The following is a 20173-nucleotide window of genomic DNA, read 5'->3' as shown; positions in this document are numbered from 1 at the left end:
CTCAGAAGAATCCAAACACACAGGCGTTAGAGGCTTCCCCATTTCCTCTATTCACCTCACACTTCTTAACCTGTCATATTTTTCCATGGCTGTCCATTCTTCATCAGTCCTAGCAAAAACACTCTGATCTGTTTCTTTGGGTCTTCATTTCCTTATAAAGATTCCTGTGACATGCAAAATTTATATTAAATGTACATGTATACTTATTTCCTATTAATCTGTCTTTCCTATGCAATGGTATAACTATGAATCAAAGCAGTGGAACAATAAGAACTTTGCAAAAATTACTTGCAGATGCTTAAAGATCTCTTAAAGAATGATAGGAGAATATCTTCTCTCCTTTATTTACAAGAGACTAAGGAAGTGGCAACCCGCTCCAGCATTCTTGCCTGGAGAATCCCAGGGATGGGGGAGCCTGGTGGGCTTCCATCTATGGGGTCGCAGAGTCGGACAGGACTGAAGCGACTTAGCAGCAGCAGCACCTGTCAAGGCATTGCAGTAAATGGGTATTTCCCATTATATCTCCCCTGCAGTGTAAATTCTGTGGATGTTTCCCTAATCGTACTAATCACATTACCAGATGTTGCACTCATCTTTCTTCTTTTGCCCTAATGGGACATAGATTTCCTATTTGAGATTGTCACTTATTTGTTATATTTGTCTGGTGTTTTAAACATTATTCTTGCTGTTGTTTAGTCACTAAGTCGTGTCTGCCTTTTTGCAGCCCCATGGACTGCAGCTTGCCAGGCTCCTCTGTCCATGGGATTTCCCAGCAAAGAATACTGTAGTGGATTGCCATTTCCTTCTCCAGGGAATCTTCCCAGCCCAGGGATCTCACTCGTGTCTCCTGCCCTGGCAGGCAGATTCACCACCGCTGAGCTGCCTGGGAAGCCCATAAAAAATATGTATATGTGCACAACTGTATATGAACATGCACATAATGTAAACACACTGAAATACAAATGGAGCTTTTTTTTAAAGGGCAAAAAGAGATTTAACCCATTTGCTATTAAATTAAGCACACAGAATTAAAACATTTTTAAAACAAATATTTCCTTAAGTTATCAAATTATTTTCTGTTAAGAGAAAGCTAAGTGGGAATGGAGGGAGAGACCCAGAATAAGCTAGACAAAACAAAGGAGGGTGTAGGACTGTGGCGCAGTGGGAGGTGGAAAGAGAAAGGAGAGAGAGAGAGAGAGAGAGAGAGAGAGAGAGAGAGAGAGAGAGAGAGAGGCCAAGGCAGAGAGAGAGAGCGAGAGAGAGAGAGAGAGAGAGAGAGAGGCCAAGGCAGAGGCAAGACCGGCTCCTTTCCTCTCCCCTCCCTGACCACACAACTTGCTCTTAATAAGTTCCTGTCCACACCTGCCAAGTCATTTCCTTCTGAATGTGTCTTCTGCACCATGGCTATTTCTAGTGGCCCTCTTGTCTCCCATGCATTGGAAGATTACGGTTTCATTGTTGACCCACTTGGCTCCTAGAAGGCATCTGACTTACCACATTTAGTGGACACAGCTGCTCTTCTCACACAATTTCCACATTATCAAAGTTCTCCTCCCTTTTTTATTTCCACCAAAGAGAGCTTTTTAAAAAAAATTTTTGTTAATGAGAAGTTTGCCGGCAGGGTTATTTTTTTTGTTTAGAAACTGCTATTGTTGCTTCTAAGTACACTTGGATTGTCTAATCGTGTGTTTTATTTAACTCCACTCAGAAAGTCTAAAGGTTATTGATATTTTATCTTAATGCTGATGTTTTTCAATATTTAAATTTTACAAAGTCCCTAAAATTGAATATCCACATGACATATATCAATATTGTTATCTGTCTTCATAGGTCAAACTGTATTTTCATATATCTATATGTGATTTTGCTTTTCTAAAAAGCCAAGGACCTAAATGCTGACCTCTATTATAAAATAGCTGGCCTACTCTTCACATGGAACAACCTCACCATCATGTGGACTTTTAGGATATTGCTACTAAAGTAAAAACCATGCAACTATAAGCAATAATTAATTTCAAAGGATTGAGGTGGAGCTCCTGATATCCTTATTTTTATAGTTCATACTATTTCAACTTTTCTATGTCAGTGGATATTCTCAGTACCTTAAATGGGTCATTTCATGTAATCATTCCAGTAATTCTATAAAATAGGTACTCTCACTGTCTCCATTTCATAGATGAGAAAATTGAGGCCAAGATTATGGAAACTGTAATCAACAAAGTCTGAAATTGAACTAAGGGCCAAATTCCGTCTTTGGATGAGGTATTTATTGCCTCAGGTCTTCCACATACAATTCAACAAGAAATAACACCACCTGGATAAAAATAAAATAATATTAACTTCTGTTAATTTGGAACCAACAATGTGTCAAGTACAGTCTAGGTCCTTTAAATGTTCTTCACTGTTATTTTACCATTCTACCAAAGTCTCTGTGGTGAGAAGTTAGGAAATGTAAAGCTTGACAGCTACCAACTACCAAAGACATATTATGAATTGAGGCCAATGTTGCTCTGAAGCTTGTATTGTTTCCTGTATGAATCACCCAGGAAACTCGACCTTTCCTCCTTGTGAAGTTGGTAAGATTAGCTATAATTCATATGTCTCTGCACCAGCAGACCCATCTCTCCAATGGTAGACAAGAGACAGATGGGGAGACTTTAATGTTTTTCTTGTATAATCCAGTATGGATGTGAGAGTTGGACTGTGAAGAAAGCTGAGCCCCGAAGAATTGATGGTTTTGAACTGTGGTGTTGGACAAGACTCTTGAGAGTCCCTTGGACTGCAAGGAGATCCAACCAGTCCATTCTAAAGGAGATCAGTCCTGGGCGTTCTTTGGAAGGAATGATGCTAAAGCTGAAACTCCAGTACTTTGGCCACCTGATGTGAAGAGTTGACTCATTAGAAAAGACTCTGATGCTGGGAGGGATTGGGGGCAGGAGGAGAAGGGGACGACAGAGAATGAGATGGCTGGATGGCATCACTGACTCGATGGACGTGAGTCTGAGAGAACTCCAGGAGTTGGTGATGGACAGGGAGGCCTGGCGTGCTGTGATTCATGGGGTTGCAAAGAATCAGACACGACTGAGCAACTGAAATGAACTGACTTTTAGCAAGCTATTAAGAATTAATGCACACCACCCCCCTGCCATTCGTCTGTTCTGAGCGGGGGGGAAAAACACAAATGGATTCTTGGAATTATGTAGATATAAAAAGCCTGAAAAGTGAGTCTCATTTTGGTTGAATTAACTAGAGATGTTATCTGAAAAAGATTAACTCAATCATATATCAGAACAAACAAAAATAAACTTTTCCTTCTTACCTTCATTTACTTACTCATATTCATTTATTTAACGAATATTTACTGAATATCTACCATGTGTAGGTTCAGTGCTTCTTTATCTTAAAATCTGGCAGCAAACACATGAAATGGAGAACTGCACGTTCCCTGCACAGAGGGGTATGAGACGTGCTCATCCAGAAGAGAAGGTCTGAGAGTTCTGACCAGAGTGATGAGAAGAGGCTTTCTGGGAGAAGAAGCTTTCTGTTCTCAGGTCCTTGGAGGAAGGAGGGACAGTGACAGGTAAAGGTGGCAAAGGGAGTGGCAAGATCCATGCAGAGGAGGTGTCATGTCCGGGGCATACCTGAGGTCCAGGAGCAGTGAGTGGTGTCGTGAAGGCTACGGCTAAAATGATAGGCTGGGGTTAGACTGCAAAGGACTTTGAATACTATGCTAAAGTGTTAAAGCCTTGCTTATTTATAAACCACTGGTTCTTTAGGTGAGATCTCTAATCCAATGGCATCAGCATCACCTTAGGCTCTACCCCAAACTCATGGTATCAGAACCTCTGGGAGGTCAGTTCAGTTAAGTCCCGCAGTCTTGTCCAAATCTCTGTGACCCCATGGACTGCAGCATGCCAGGCTTCCCTGTCCATCACCAACTCCTGCAGTTTGCTCAAACTCACATTCATTGAGTCCGTGATGCCATCCAACCACCTCATCCTCTGTCGACACCTTCTCCTCCTGCTTTCAATCTTTCCCAGCATCAGGGTCTTTTCCAATGAGTCGGTTCTTCTCATCAGGTGGCCAAAGTATTGGAGTTTCAGCTTCAGCATCAGTCCTTCCAATGAGTATTCAGGATTGATTTCCTTTAGGATTGACTGGTTTCATCTCCTAGCAGTGTGAGGGACTCTTAAGTCTTCTCCAGCACCACAGTTCAAAAGAATCAATGCTTTGGTGCTCAGCTTTGTTTATAGTCGAACTCTCACAACCATACATGACCACTGGAAAAACCATAGCTTTGACTAGACAGACCTTTGTCGGCAAAGTAATGTCTCTGCTTTTGAATATGCTGTCTATGTTGGTCATAACTTTTCTTCCAAGGAGTAAGCGTCTTTTAATTTCATGGCTGCAGTCACCATATGCAGTGATCTTGGAGCCCAAGAAAATAAAGTCTGTCACTGTTTCCCCATCTATTTCCCATGGAAGTGATGGGACTGGATGCCATGATCTTAGTTTTCTGAATGTTGAATTTTAAGCCAACATTTTTACTCTCGTCATTCATTTTCATCAAGATGCTTTTTAGTTCTTCTTTACTTTCTGCCATAAGGATGGTGTCATCTGCATATCTGAGGTTATTGATATTTTTCCTGCAATCTTGATTCCAGCTTGTGCTTCATAACCCAGCATTTCTTATGATGTACTCTGCATATAAGTTAAATAAGCAGGGTGACAATATACAGCCTTGACGTGCTCCTTCCCCGATTTGGAACCAGTCTGTTGTTCCATGTTTAGTTTTACCTGTTGCTTCTTGACTTGCATACAGATTTCTCAGGAGACAGGTAAGGTGGTCTGATATTCCTATCTCTTTAAGAATTTTCCACAGTTTGTTGTCACCCACACAGACAAAGGCTTCAGCGTAGTCAATAAAACAGAAGTAGATGTTTTTCTGGAACTCTCTTGCTTTTACAATGATCCAACGGATGATGATCCAACGGATGATGATCCAACATCCAACGGATGTTGGCAATTTGATCTCTAGTTCCTCTGCCTTTTTTAAATCCAGCTTTGCAGTAGTTTGAGCATTCTTTGGCATTGCCTTTCTGTGGAATTGGAATGAAAATTGACCTTTTCTAGTCCTGTGGTCACTGCTGAATTTTCCAAATTTGCTGGCATATTGAGTTGCAGCACTTTCAAAGCATCATCTTTCAGGATTTGAAATAGCTCAACTGGAATTCCATCACCTCCACTGGCTTTGTTCATCGTGATGCTTCCTAAGGCACACTTGACTTCACATTCCAGGTTGTCTGGCTCTAGGTGAGTGATCACACCATCGTGATTATCTGGTCATAAAAATCTTTTTTGTATAGTTCTTCTGTGTATTCTTGCCACCTCTTCTTAATATCTTCTGCTTCTGTTAGGTCCATACTACTTCTGTCCTTTTCTGAGCCCATCTTTGCATGAAATATTCCCTTGGTATCTCTAATTTGCTTGAAGAGATCTCTAGTCTTTCCCATTCTATTGTTTTCCTCTATTTCTTTGCACTAATCGCTGGCTGAGGAAGGCTTTCTTATCTCTCCTTGCTATTCTTTGGAACTCTGCATTCAAATGGGTATCTCTCTCCTTTTCTCCTTTGCCTTTAGCTTTTCTTCTTTTCTCAGCCATTTGTAAGGCCTCCTTAGATATCCATTTTGCCTTTTCGCATTTCTTTTTCTCTGGGATAGTCTTGATCATTGCCTCCTGTACAATGTCACAAACCTCCATCCATAGTTCTTCAGGCCCTCTGGGAGGTTGGGCTTAGGAATCTGCAGTTCAACAGACCCTCAAGGTGATGCTGAAGCCTTCTAAGTGTTGAGAACCAGTGGTGGAGCCGGCCCTGCTAAACTGCTCCCTGGGCTGTGAATGGGTGACAGGCTAACTGGAAATTATCACCTCCCTCTTCCTCAGATAGTTGTGCAGGCCCTGGGGAAGCTACTCTCTTGGGGAGGACAACGGTATCAGCAGCCTCACTCTTTCCTGCCAGGGTACAAACTCTTCCATCTGAAAAAGAAGCAAGTGTCAGAGGCTCCCGGGCTAAATTGGCCAGGGGGCCTATTTTGATGTACCACTCCCAACCCCGGAGTTAAGAATGCTTTTTGTTTTTATACTTGCCTTTTACATTTTTAAAGGCTTGTAAAAGTAGACAAGGAAGAGAAGAAAGAAAAGGGGAAGAAGAGGAGGAAAGAGGGGAGGAAAGACAGTGTTATGGGATGTGGCCTGCAAAACCTAAAGTTTCTACTTCCTGACTCTTACCAGAAAGGGCTTACTCACCCCTGGTGTAAACAGGGATAAAATGTTTTTGAGAAGAAGAGGGGTAGTTCCAAAGAATGAATGAAGGAGATTTAATAGAATAATGGGCTTCCCTGGTGGCTCAGAGAGTGAAGTGTCTGCCTGTAATGCAGGAGAGGCAGGTTCAATCCCTGCGTTGGGAAGATCCGCTGGAGAAGGAAATGGCAACCGACTCTAGTACTCTTGCCTGGAAAATTCCATGGACTGAGGAGCCTGGTAGGCTATAGTCCATGGGGTTGCAAAGAGTCAGATACGAATGAGCAACTTCACGTATGTACATATGTAAGATACAAAAATCAATATAATAACAGTGTGCAGAAAAGAACAAGTGAAAAGAGCTGGAAGTAGAGCAGCCAAATGTGGAGCACATGCGAGAAGGTAAGGATCCAAACCATGAGATGCTCTCTTGATAGAAAAAAGGAAATGGGTCATTAATGCTTGTAGAAACAATACAACTTAACTTTCAATCAACCCAAGTGCTGTGTCCTAGCAAGCTTCTCAACAACTGAAGAAATGGTAACTGTCCAGTTTAGGAGTTTGTAGGGGTTTGGTTTGCTTTAGTTTTGAGGGAGTAGAACAGTGTTAAGAATGTGAACTCTGGAGCTCTTGTCTAGTGTGGTGGAAAAACTGCATGTCTAAATGCTCGGTAGGTACTTAGAATTATCTCCATAATATTTGATTAACATATAGAACAATGATATGTATAGAAATCAACCAGTTATCATCTTAAAAGGCCAATTAGAGTTAAAAGTTTTGGATGAGCCCTGAGATTCCTCATCTCTAAGAAGCTCCCACATGTTCAGTAGCAAAGGTCTGGACTGAATACCACTAGTTATCTGAAAAGGAAAAATTTAAGGTCACATATTAAGCATGGGAAATAATTCCTCCATCCAGAGAAATAGAAGGCACCTTTCCTGCTGTAAAACATGATTTCATTGGTCACCCAAGCATACTTGCCCCTGCTGTTGGTCAGTAGAAATTCTGCCCTCTCAGAGTGGTAGCTTTTAGGGACAAATACCTGGAGAGAATAAAGAGTAGGATGGAGTAAAGGTTAGAAAAGGAAGGTAATGGTTGATCTGGGTGGAGAAGACAGGACTGATCCTCTCACACTGGCCAGAGACAGTTTGCCTCGTGGTTTAGGGAGTCACACTCAGACTTCAAATCCAGGGTCCTCAACTTAATAGCTGTGTGATCTTGCACAAATGATTTACCTTCTTCTGCTGTGGTTCCTCATCCAAAGATGGGGATAACACATCCTCAAAGAGCAGTTATAGGGGATAAAAGAGATAATGTAAGAGATAATACAATGTACAGTAAGACTATGACAAGAACTAAATAATTAACTCTTTAATTATTAGAGATAAAAACGTATCAGCCTGAGAGGCAACGGAAGTTCTCCAACCATCACAATTAGTAAGGAAATAGCCTAGAAAATTTATTAATGCTACTAAAGGACAAATAGTTCCCCAAAGAGCTTTAAATATGCATGTTGGTCCACACATAGAATTTGTGTCTTAAATATTTGGAATTACCTCTGAAGAAAGGACAGGGATGTAATGTGTAATCATTAGGTGTTTGTTTTTTGACTCTAAAGTATATATTTTCATTATTGTTTACAGCTTGTGCTAAATGCTGGATAAATTTTGTGATATTTAAGGAAATCAATTAAACAGAGGACGTAAGGCTTAATATATCTTCCAAAGGAAAGATATGTTTTATATTCACATTGCTGCTGCTGCTGCTGCTAAGTCACTTCAGTCGTGTCTGACGCTGCAACCCCATAGACGGCAGCCCACCAGATTCCCCCGTCCCTGGGATTCTCCAGGCAAGAACACTGGAGTGGGTTGCCATTTCCTTTCCAATGCAGGAAAGTGAAAAGGGAAAGTGAAGTCGCTCAGTCGTGTCCAACTCTTTACGACTCCATGGACTGCAGCCTACCAGGCTCCTCTGTCCATGGAATTTTCCAGGCAAGAGTACTGGAGTGGGGTGCCACTGCAAAATTAAATTATTTTCAAAATTAAAATGTGACCTTCAAAAACCTTTGGATATTAGGTGGAAATTTATCATGGAATCATATTTAAAGTAGAAAGTTAAGCATCATGTATCTGATGATTAGATGAATTTTTACATTTTTTCATAGAGAATGCTTTAGCATCATGAAGACACAGCCTAAGAAGTGACACATACCGAGCCAGTTCCTCTTAACTGAGTTAATTAAAACTCTCCAGGTCTTCACCTTGACACTCTTTACTTTTTTTTTTTTTCTCTAGTGTTACCTTATTCATGTTATTCTTCACAGAACTGTCTTTTCCTTTGTGCTTCTGCCACATCTTATACAGATGCAGTGGGAAGAAAAAGAGGTCTCTGATGCCAGAGAGCTCTAGAACCAATTCCAGTCTGGAGACTCACATGGCCTTAGACAAGGCTCTTTCTCTGAGACATGATTTCCTTACTCATATTTATACCCACTTTACCGGATGATTGAGGATTAGAGATAACATTTGTTAAGTGCTTACCTGGAGCTTGTATGTAGAAAATAGGCTATGAATATGAGCTTTTGTTTATTATTTGTTATTGAAATGTCAACTCATGTGCCATCCATTTTTGGAAGCCCTGAAAATAAAGGCAGTGTTTATTCCTTTAATATCCAGAGGGGGCATTTTATTTGTACCTGATTACTTTATATGTGGCATTTTAGTTATTTATGTGTATAGATTTGCTCCTCTATAAAACAGGAAATTTCTAGAGTAATGATTCAGCTTTCCAGAATCCTATATGCACATGCATCTAGCCAGGAGCATGCAAATAATAGGTGCAATAATACTTGTTCAATGAACATTTCTTTCATAGAGTAAAAATCACTTTCTGATAGAACTCATATCAATTTTTAGGATGATGTACTTCTGGTTCTCCCTGATTTCATCAACTTTATAATGCCCCACCAAATCGAATTACATCAGGCACCAAATGGTTCACAATATTTTCCCTCCAGTAAGATTTATTTAACAATCATATATAATAGGAAAATATGGAAAATTACAGCAGAATAAAAACAAGAATTGTAGCTTGTCATGTTAAAAATTAAATAAAGGAGATACTGCTTAAATAAAAAGGCCTATGAAATTGTTAGATATATGTTGGGTAGCTGAAGGTACAATGCTAAGCAAAAAATTTAAGGCTCAGGAGTCACATTTATCCATCCTTCTCTTCAGGATGGATTCAACACTATGTTCGCAAGAAGGGGCGGGCACCACTACCCTCCCTCTGCTGCTGCTGCTACTAAATCACTTCAGTCGTGTCCGACTCTGTGTGACCCCATAGACGGCAGCCCACCAGGCTCCCCCGTCCCTGGGATTTTCCAGGCAAGAACACTGGAGTGGGTTGCCATTTCCTTCTCCAATGCATGAAAGTGAAAGTGAAGTCGCTCAATTGTGTCTGACTCTTAGCGACCCCATGGGCTGCAGCCCACCAGGCTCCTCCGTCCATGGGATTTTCCAGGCAAGAGTACTGGAGTGGGGTGCCATCGCCTTCTCCGACCCTCCCTCTAACTTCCTGCTAATTAACACAAGTCAGTGGCTGTCTTAAAGGGAGAGAAGAGGGAATAAGGAAGATACAGAAGAGAGAAGTAAAGACACGAAAAGAAGGAGGGAAAGAGGAAGCGAGACAGGGAGATTAGTTTAAAAGGAATAAGTGCATCAACAGCGTGACAGCTCTTCTGAAGGGATGGAGCACGTTTGCTCGGATCCCCTGCAAGTTCTGTCACAGTGCTTCATAAGTTACATAACCTGGAAAATTAGGTTAAAACCCATATACAGAAAATAATGACTTCATTATACCTTCTATTGTTTTAGTTATAAAGTCTACATATCTTAAAGTATTAATAGGAACAAAGTGGACATGTTTCCTATGACAGTTCAGAAGCAGTGTTTCAATTTATTTCTCTGTTGAGAGAGTCTATACCTTTAATGAGAGACAACTGGCTCAAATAGGAACAATAGTAATTAGACTTCCCAGACAGTCAGATTCTATTTTAAATGCAGAATATTTTCTAGTTTGTAAATAGCTACCTTAAAAAAGACATTAAAAGCAGTAATTGCAGTTTCTCCATAAATAGAAATAAGAAATCCATTGTTAAAGGACAAAAAGTCACCATGATGTACATATCTATAAATTTTCCCTGCCACACATCATTATAGATCAATCTTTACTGCTTGCATTTAAAATATCAATTGCATTATAATATCTACGATACAATTCAATTATTTATCTGTGTTCTACATATGCTTCAGGTGAAACAAAAGCTAAGGACCTTATTCACAGAACATTTAAAAGCATCTTATACACAGTCTATGCACAAATATATCTTAAGTTAGAATAATGCATACCTAATATGCATATAGAATATGGCTTACACATGAAAAGATATCTAAGTTGTGAGTTATAAACTCCCACTACTTAGATTTAAAAGCTTCTGATTGCATCCATTTCTAAAATATTGCTTAGCATTGTGGAACCCAGGGAAGAAGCAGGCGCAACAGAAAACTCATCAGGATGGACATATCCACCTTCACTTTCTTCTTTAATTGATGACTACTCTTGATCTTTTCCATCTGATTTCTACCTTTCACAAAAACAAATTCATTCAGTCTCACAATCATTGAAGAGTTTGTACAGTGAAAATTACAACACCTACTTGGTCTTGACCTTTCTTGGCAGCTAGTAACAAATAAAGGTAGTTCTTCAATTTGGAACAAAGGCAAGGCTCTGCACATGCTCAGGCAAAACATGACAAGGAAGCAGTCTCCAATGGCTGCAGTTTGTTTGCAGTAAAATTATAAATCACATCAAATAATGCTCTCTGTGCAGAAGAGTGTGGGCTTCCATTTTCACAGACATTTTTGAGTACACACACACACACACACACACACTTCTTGTCCCTTATCCCTTGACCTGTAATATATTTTGTTACATCCTGATGGGAGTAACACCCCAGAAGGCAAATCCAATTCTCAGTTCTAGTGTCTGTCTCCAACAAGGGCTGGAGGTTCTGGTCATCTTGGACCATAGGTCTTGCGTGACTTGCATTGTGATGACCCCCATGTGGGTGATGCTTTAGTGCTTTGCAATAACAGTGGTGGATGCAGGCTGGTTCACTGCTTTCAGGAACAGGTTTCGCTGTGGTTTCCCAGCTTGCGAGTTACAATGAAGAGTTCATCAGGTCACAGAGTCCGGGCTCTGATGCTTCATTGTTGTCTTAGGACTTCAACTACAACTTCTGAGCAGCCCCTCTTCTCACTTGGTTCCCATGTATTTAAAACAACAAGGACAATCTAAATAGCCCCAGAGCTGCAAAAATATTTTTCTATAATTTTGTTTTTGCTTTCCTTTTACTTAGAAGCTTGAAAGTTTTGCAGTTACAGCACTCTGTGTAAAACAAAGCAAGAAAGTAAAATTTTTAAATGCCTCACGTTCTGTGCATACATTGCATAGTCACGTATGAAATAACTGGGTTCAAAGTGATAAAAATTTGAAAATGTCCAACTTTTGCCTTAAATTTTCTCTGGTTTGATTGAAGAAGGCCAAATTGCGGAGAAAGAGCAATGACAGAAACACTGGCCAAAATCTGTGATAGCATCTTTGAATGTATTTATGTGGCTAGAATTAGTAGCTCAAAATTTATGTTTGTCTCTTATATAAGTTCATAAAATGGCCTGTTCTGAGTGTGTGTTGAAAGAGGAGGAAAATATTTGTGAAAAATTGAGGGTTTAGAATATTTTAGTGCTGTTTTCATTATCTTGAAATAAAATTCAAATGAAAAGGAAGAGCATGTTTTAGTCATATATGGGCATCAATTATTGTGTGGCAATTTCATGTTGGACTTTATTGACCTTGTAAAATTAAGAGATTTATCAGAAAATGATAGATATTCTTTTTATACCAGTTGGAATTTCTCTTCCTATCTCTTTTGTGTGTATGTGTGTGTCTAAAGTTCGGATGGAGGTGATGGAGAGGAATCGTTGTTAACTAATACAATTTCAGTTCAGTTCAGTCACTCAGTCATGTCCGACTCTTTGCAACCCCATGAACTGCAGCATGCCAGGCCTCCCTGTCCATCACCAACTCCCAGAGCTTACCCAAACTCATGTCCATTGAGTCAGTGATGCCATCCAACCATCTTATCCTCTGTTGTCCCCTTCTCCTCCTGCCCTCAATCTTTCCCAGCATCAGGGACTTTTCAAATGAGTCAGCTCTTCGCATCAGGTGGCCAAAGTATTGGAGTTTCAATACAAGACAATATCTTTAAAAATTTTAATATAGAGCTGGTTTTTAAAATTTCTATCCAGTGTGTGATTTGATTTCTATCCACAATTCATATGTAAACTATTAATCACAGTCACCAACTCTGGGACTGTTGATAGGATGACACTGATAGTTGCTATTAGTGAAACTATCAGTATCGATTAGAGAATCATACAGTTGAGTCAAGAATACTGGGAAATGTTTCATCTTAAAAGCTAGCCCATTTTTTTCTTTTTTTGTTTTTTGTAATGCAAGATTCTCTTTATTGTGATGCTCAGTGGAAAACGTCTGTAAAACAGCTCACTGTGGTGGTGACAGCTGCAACCATGTTAAGGCACTTTCATTATATTAAAAAGAGGTGGTGTTGGGGATTCTGTTCATTCCTTTGTGACAGCAATGGGGACCTGAATTCAGAGCTTTTTAGGCATATGTAGCTTTTATATATCTTCATGATTTCTTGTGAATTTATTTCCTTAAAAAATGCCTTTTTTGCCATAAGCGAGTCTAAATGCAGCATGTATAAAACAGTTATGGCTAATCACATTTTAACTTCATCGATTTAAAGCGACATTTGAGGTGCTCCTAATAACATCTCAAAGACTTGATATGGTACCTGCAGCATTTTTTTCTTGCCTCTACCATCAAGCCAATAGCAAGACTCATTTTTATACTTTTTAAACAGACATTAGCATCACTCCCAGAGCTGATAATTTGGTAGATCAAAGGTGAGCCCTAGAAGCTGAATTTTTAAAGGGATAATCACTGATGCGATGTCCATGGATTTGAGCAAATATTGATGTTGTTTTATAATATGCACTTGCTTTGTTATTATCACCTACTGTAAGCACTCATATTTCCTACATGAAGGAGAAAAGGAAACTGGTATAAAACATTCATATTTCTTGTATGAAGTACTGTAGAAGAAAACAGAATTAAACCTCCCCATAGGATATAGCTTATTATTTTTAAAGGACTGAAAGGTCTTGGTAAATATAATTTTTATTGCTGAGTAGGTCAAGAATCCTTTGAAAAGGTACACTTAAACAGTAAATATTTAAAGCTTACTTGTTAAGGGTTTGCCTCAGAAAATAGAGATTTAAAAGAAAAGAATCCAAAGGGACATTTAAATAAGATAACTTTGTTTCTAATGATACTCTCCAAATCATCCAATTTGGAAATAAATTTTTCATCTAAACAAAAAAATTACCTCCCATCCTTATAATGAAAGATGTCTTTAAGGTGTTTCAGACCTATGAATGCGTTTCAGCATGTTTTTCTTCGGCATTTACTAGATCTGAGTTCTTATGGGGATCAGGTTCACCTGAAAAATAAACACACAAACAGCAAATAAACAAAAGCAAAATATACCTGAAGGGAGAAAACCTAATTAGGTCAGGAAACTGAAGCAATCAGTGAAACTCTGAAGACTAGATTTTATAGTGGATCTGTGGCACATTTCTTCAAAAATACCAAATACTTTCTTTTCAGCCTGTGGATTGATACAGTATACAAGTCATCTTCTGGTGGTTATACTAGTTTGCAAAGCAGAACTTTAATCTGGAGATACAGAAATGAAACAGATGAGACATGTTCAAGCATCTATTAAATCAAACATAAAAATTATGCATGTTTTCTCCAAATATTTTAATTGAAATATCTTCTTTCAAACAAACCCTCTAATGTTCATTGTCTTATATCACACATTGCTTAGTTGCTATGACTTTTAAAAAATGAGTATAAGAGAATGTAATGTTTAAGATATATCATCTGCCAAAACAAACTAATGGAATTTATAATCTTAGGATCACTCAGCTTCTATATAGACTTTGAAAAAAAATAGCATGGAAAATATTCCAACATTTCTAGAGAGGCTGCAGAGAATCTATTAAAAAAAATACAACATAGAGCAAAATGTACAGATAAAAGAGAATTATTATGTGAGAAAATTAAAAATTAGAGGAAGTTAGTTTTTGAGTCAATTACTCAAAATACTTTGATATTTCAGAAAATAGTCACATATTATAGAATGTTCTTTCCATCTAAAATTTGATTGAAAATATGTTGACGATTAAACTGCACCAGCTGATTTTGAGATTGTTTTTCCAAGATATATTGTAAGACTGCATTGTCTCAACTGCAATAGATTTTTACTGAGTTCATAAAACTAGCGAACATACAGCACTTAGGGAGTATTATCACAAAGCAAAATTATTTTGTCCTTTACTCTCTTGAAAATATACTTAGCAGGGGAACTTTTCTTCTGTCTCAGGTTCAATCTTTTAGGTAGTATCAGGACTTTTCCAATCATTCTTAGATAATAAAAACATCGTGTGATCACATTAAATTGCCAGTGTCTTAGGTCTAATCACATACAATATACATCAACCTTAAAACAGATAAAACTTCTTCCCAACCTTGGATTTGTTGCAGAGCCTAGAAACTGTGGTCATGGGGGGTGGGGGAGGAGAGCTGGATTGATGTTTCTTTCTTTATTCTTTTAAGCTCAAGCAGGCAGGATTTATTAGGCGAGAAACAAGCAGTGCTGTTTGTCCTGTCAGCTGGCTACCTTGGACCCCTAAGCTGGGGCAAGAGAGGGAAGGCTAAGACTGCCACTGGAGGGTGGCTTTGGGGTCACTAGACCTGCAGGGGTATAGAGCTGACTACTCTGTGAGCACATTCATGGGCTCTCCAGGGACTTCTTGCCAAGGCCCACGGTTGGAGACTTCTCACAACCTTGGCATGGACACATGTTCTTTCACAATGTCCACAGCCCCTGGAAATGTGTTAGTACATCTCCAGATTTTGTCTCCTAAGGCCCTATCATGCTTCCAAATACAGATACGCTACATTCGGTCCACATGAAACGGTCTTTAGGCCTTTATTCCTATAAATTAGTTGAGGAAAGGCTGAAATCTACATAGCTTCCTCTCCTTCAGCTTATCTGTCACCTTCTAACATTTTGTATGTCTCACATAAGATACAGATTCCATTCCCAATATCCCCTTTACTTCTAGCTCTCCAAGGGTGAAACTATCTTCCTTTGGTTTGAGATGAAGAGGGAAGAATTTCTATACCTTTCCCAATAGCAGAGAATGCATTAAAGAATGCTTCCTCACAAATCTTATTCTAACCATCAACAACCTGACCTTTTCAATTATTTGAATTGGGTGATGGTTATAGGCACCTTATAACTGACTTTTGGATCTTCTTTGAAATTTCTGCTTCCCAAGTTCATGTGTTTCTGACATTTATCATCTAGCCTTGTCTTAAACTTTTGATTTAAATCTTGCTACTTATGACTAGACTAGAACAGAAGAAAATAGAATAGAAGAGAACAGAATGGGGAAAAATAGATTTAATTAAAAGAAAGAAATATAAGTAATTAAGTAATCCTCTCAAAATTTTTGAGAACCTTTTACAGTGGACAAAAGACACTGAGATTTACCAATAATCAAATGCTCTTATTTCTAGTGGATAAAGAGCTCCCCAGTAATAAAGAATGGAAGAGGAGTAAAATAACATGGTTAAAACACAGCATTACAAAAATGTTACACAGACTATATCCAAGAGTAATTCCATACACACAGTTAGGAAAGTAGCAATTTAAAACTGTGACCAACCCATGACAAGACTTTTGTAGCCCTGAGGAAAAAAAAATGTGTTCCTTGAAACTGTAAAATTCCAGATGTTTCCAGGGGCACATACATAACATTACCAGTCAATTGCATGTCAGCCAGAATGCTTAGGAAAATACTGAATTCAGGTCTTCAGCATATTCAAATCATATTACTTTTAGTTAATAAATCTTTAGTTATAGAAGGCTTTACAACTAACTTGGATAATACTCTTTGACAGTGACTCGTAGGCTTTCGTAAAAAGAGAAATCCATATCATTCTGAGAGATGAGATATCATTCTGTCAGAAAAGAAGAAATGCATTTTTCAATTCATCACATTCATTGATTTTAGATAAAGTCATCACATTTTAGATCATGTTCATGACCAAAGAGTGGTCTGTGTAAAAGACCTTCTAAGAAACATCCTTATAATGCAAGGTCCCACAAGTTTTGAATTGTCCCCTCTTTTAGTTTGATGAAACCTATGATTTCCTTAAAATAAAATTCATAAATAAATGATATACAAAGGATTTCATTTATATTAAATATAATTATCAACATCTTCAAGTAATCCTTAAGATATGATACAGTAACAAATGTCTTTCTTCATTAATTCATTAACTAACAAGGTCTAGCTGCAGGTCTATCATCTATATAATTCTGCAATAATGAGATCAAAGGATACTATAAGGTTTCTTCATGAATTTAAATGTTATGAAAATATTGATGATTCTATTGGTGATGGGCTTCACAAATGGCTCAGAAGGTAAAGAATCTTCCTGCAATACAGGAGACACAGGTTCAATCCCTGGGTCAGGAAGATCCCCTGGAGAAGGAACTGGCAACCTACTCCACTTTACTTGCATGAAAAATCCCAAGGACAGAGGAGACTGGTGGGCTACAGTCCATGGGATTGAAAATAATCAGATATGACTAAGTGACTAAGCACATTGGTGACAAACACAAATATCACAAATGTTACTGTGTATTGTTGCCTACAAATGAAGAAAATCCTAATTTTAGTTATAGGTTAGTAAAAAAAATCACTCTCCAAATGTATAGACTTCATCTATATAACCTGGGTTAAAAATGTTTGACCTAGTCTAACTTATTTTTATGGGTAAGAATCAGTCCCAGAAATCAAGTGATTTCCTTCAGTGCAGACCATAAATATTAATAGATACACTGAAGTCAAAATTATTTACTTTCAAGTCACTATTATTTCAATGAAACCCATAAAGTGATCTTGGAACTCCATTTTAGCAAAGAGATTCGCAAGTTAACATACATAGAAAACTACCCCGTAGGAATGAATGCAATGGGTTTGCTCAAAGCAAGTGCATAGAAGCTCTTTTGATAGCCAGGAAAAAGGTAGCGCAAGTAAGGAAACAGATAATTCTGTTCATCTCAAAGAGCTTTTACGTGGCATCTAAATGTTGAAATTTGAAGAAAGTAATTTGTAAAGGGATGGAAATATGGTTTTCTCTTTAGAAACATAGTCTAAACTCGGTGGGGTGTAGGGAGAAGATAGTGCTCATAGGAGGGACAGACCTACCCAAATAAACAGAAATCCTCTAAATTTAGCTAATCTAAACTCAGCCTGTAATCTGAGCTCACTATTATATTAGTAACTCTAATATAATATGTTAGCCTCATAGACGATAAAAACAATACTTGCAGGGAATAATGTAAGGCACATGATCAGCTGGGTATTAGAGACTCCGGCTGCCCAGTTATGGTCTTGTTGAACTCTTATTTAAAAAACAATCTGCTGGGATAAATTATTATTCAGTTGAAAATAGAACAATAACAACACTTTGTGAACAACTGCTCGGTGGTGGGCACTATTTTAAGTGCTTCAGTCATCTTAATTCCCTGAATCTTCATGGCAAACTATACAAAGAGATGCAGGTCGAATCATCTGCCTCAGGTGCTAAGGCTACCCAATGGCTGAATCTCTCTGACCAAGCCAAGCCAGAATCTTGCCCTATAGCTTCACCATTTCCCAAACTACAATCATTAGCATACCACCTTCACCATTCCTGCCATACCTGTCATTTATTCTTAGTTACTAATATTTTTTTACACACAGACTTTAAACCTACTCTCTTTTCAAAGATTGGTTTTGTCCTAAATACTAATACCTAAAGAAATAACAGATTTCATGTGCTTGTTGTGTTTTCCTAATATGTAGAATTCAGAAATCACAAAAAGATAATTCCTTCTGCAGATATAAAAAATACAATAATTGATTTAATTTAATGGTTTATATCAATATTTGCCTTCACATATTTCTCTCTTGTCTGATTCAATAATCCCTACATACAGTAGTAAAACTATCAGCATAATTTCCATCTTAGAAATGAGAAAAACACAGTGGGAAGTGATAACTGACTACTCCAAGGCACCATGGCCTAGAAGGGTTTGGTAGACAGTCCCCCATATCATCCCTTAAAAATAATCCAGTTAATTTCCATATTTATCAGCAACAACAAATAGTGCTTAGAAAATATGTGGCCAGAAATCAGTTTGTGTAATCTTTTCAACAGAAACACTAGTTCTGAGTTATACTGCATTCTCATTTCTTCACAAGAAAAATACTGCCTTGGGACTTCCCTGGTGGTTCACCTGGTTAAGAATCTGCCTTGCAATGCAAGGGATGTGGGTCCAACCCCTGGCCAGGGAGCTAGGATCTCACATGCCTCAGAGCAACTAAGCCCAAGTTCTACAACTACAGAGTCTGTGTCCCCAGTGAAAGAAGCCATGTAACACAACATAACACATAACACAACATCCTGCTTGCTACAACTAATTTCTGACACAACCAAATAAATAAATATATTTTTTAAAAAGGAAAAATACTACTTTTGCTCATATAGCAGTGTTTGCTTATCCAGGTAGATCTGTCTATGTTGATTCAGTTCTATTTTTGGTCCATTTATATAGCTTACGTTGCCAATTACCAGGAAGAATACATGATCTAGGATTTGGAAGCTACATTCATTGGAGAAATGTAACGTGAGATAAATCAGTGCTTCTGATTCTAATCAGTGTTTCAGCATCTGTATGATCCAATGTGCTTTATAGATTGAGAATAAGGAATCTTCACACCAGGAGAAACTACGCTTCATTTAAATGCCTCTCGAGAGTAAATAGTTGTATATTTTCTGCCTCAGGATAAATTTTGCTTCATGCATGAAGGTAATAGTAAACAAAGGAAGGAGTGAACGCTAAACACCAAGAGAGATGAGAAGGGAAAAGAAGGTGAGGCTGCTGAAGAAAAATCCCACCCGTTTCCAAATGTGCTAGTTACAATCCTGTAAAGTAAAGTAATGCTTTATTTCATAAAGTGTTACACAAGACTCAAATCAAGAAATGGCTAATTATTTTTTGGTTTACTAAAGCAATACAAAACACCTTGATGCACATTGGCAAATGCCAGAATGAATCCCAGTACGCATGTATTAGGCACCTAAAGGTGTGGTGAGTTCTACACAGAGCTGATTAGACGTGATCTATGGAAAGTAAAGATTTCTTTCTATAATCAACTGCCTTTCACTAACATTTCACTCAACTTAGAGGGCCCGGTACCACATCAAACAGCCAGAAATCTCAAAGTTCCATTGAACCTAGAGTTAAAACAATGTAGAGAAATAATGAACTGGCTCCTTAAAAGAGTTCAGTCTAAAATTGGGTCTGTAGGATGCATGTGTTTTGGTGGCATGAGGATAGGAATATTCTCCAACAAGGGGAGTAGGGAGGTGAGATGTACAAGCCAAACATGAAAAAAGGCCGGAGACTGGAAAGAAAGACGTGCCAAGGAAGAAGCGAAGCCCAGTTGAGAAAACTTGACTTAGTGTTCCTATAAAATATAACTAAAGTAATAATTTCCCCTTTGGCACCATTCTTTTAGGAGAATGCTTTAATATCTAT

At 38.3% G+C, this 20173-nt stretch overlaps 1 protein-coding gene across 1 annotated transcript in view; it reads right to left on the bottom strand.

Annotated features, from left to right (window-relative positions):
- Positions 1-9304: 9304 nt before the first annotated feature.
- PDE1A (phosphodiesterase 1A) overlaps positions 9305-20173 on the bottom strand; it is a 294992-nt gene continuing 284123 nt past the window's right edge. Inside the window, exons 14-15 of the mRNA XM_069577054.1 lie at positions 13832-13945; positions 9305-11748 (exon numbers count right to left, since the gene is read on the bottom strand). Of these exons, the coding sequence (XP_069433155.1) occupies positions 13875-13945 (71 nt within the window). The 3' untranslated portion in view covers positions 9305-11748; positions 13832-13874. The remainder of the gene's footprint in view (positions 11749-13831; positions 13946-20173) is intronic.

Source organism: Ovis canadensis, chromosome 2 (assembly GCF_042477335.2).
Source record: "Ovis canadensis isolate MfBH-ARS-UI-01 breed Bighorn chromosome 2, ARS-UI_OviCan_v2, whole genome shotgun sequence".
In the NCBI taxonomy this organism is placed as follows: Eukaryota; Metazoa; Chordata; class Mammalia; order Artiodactyla; family Bovidae; genus Ovis; species Ovis canadensis.
Note: the sequence above shows the minus strand (reverse complement) of the source record. Positions and strands in the feature narration are given on the sequence as shown.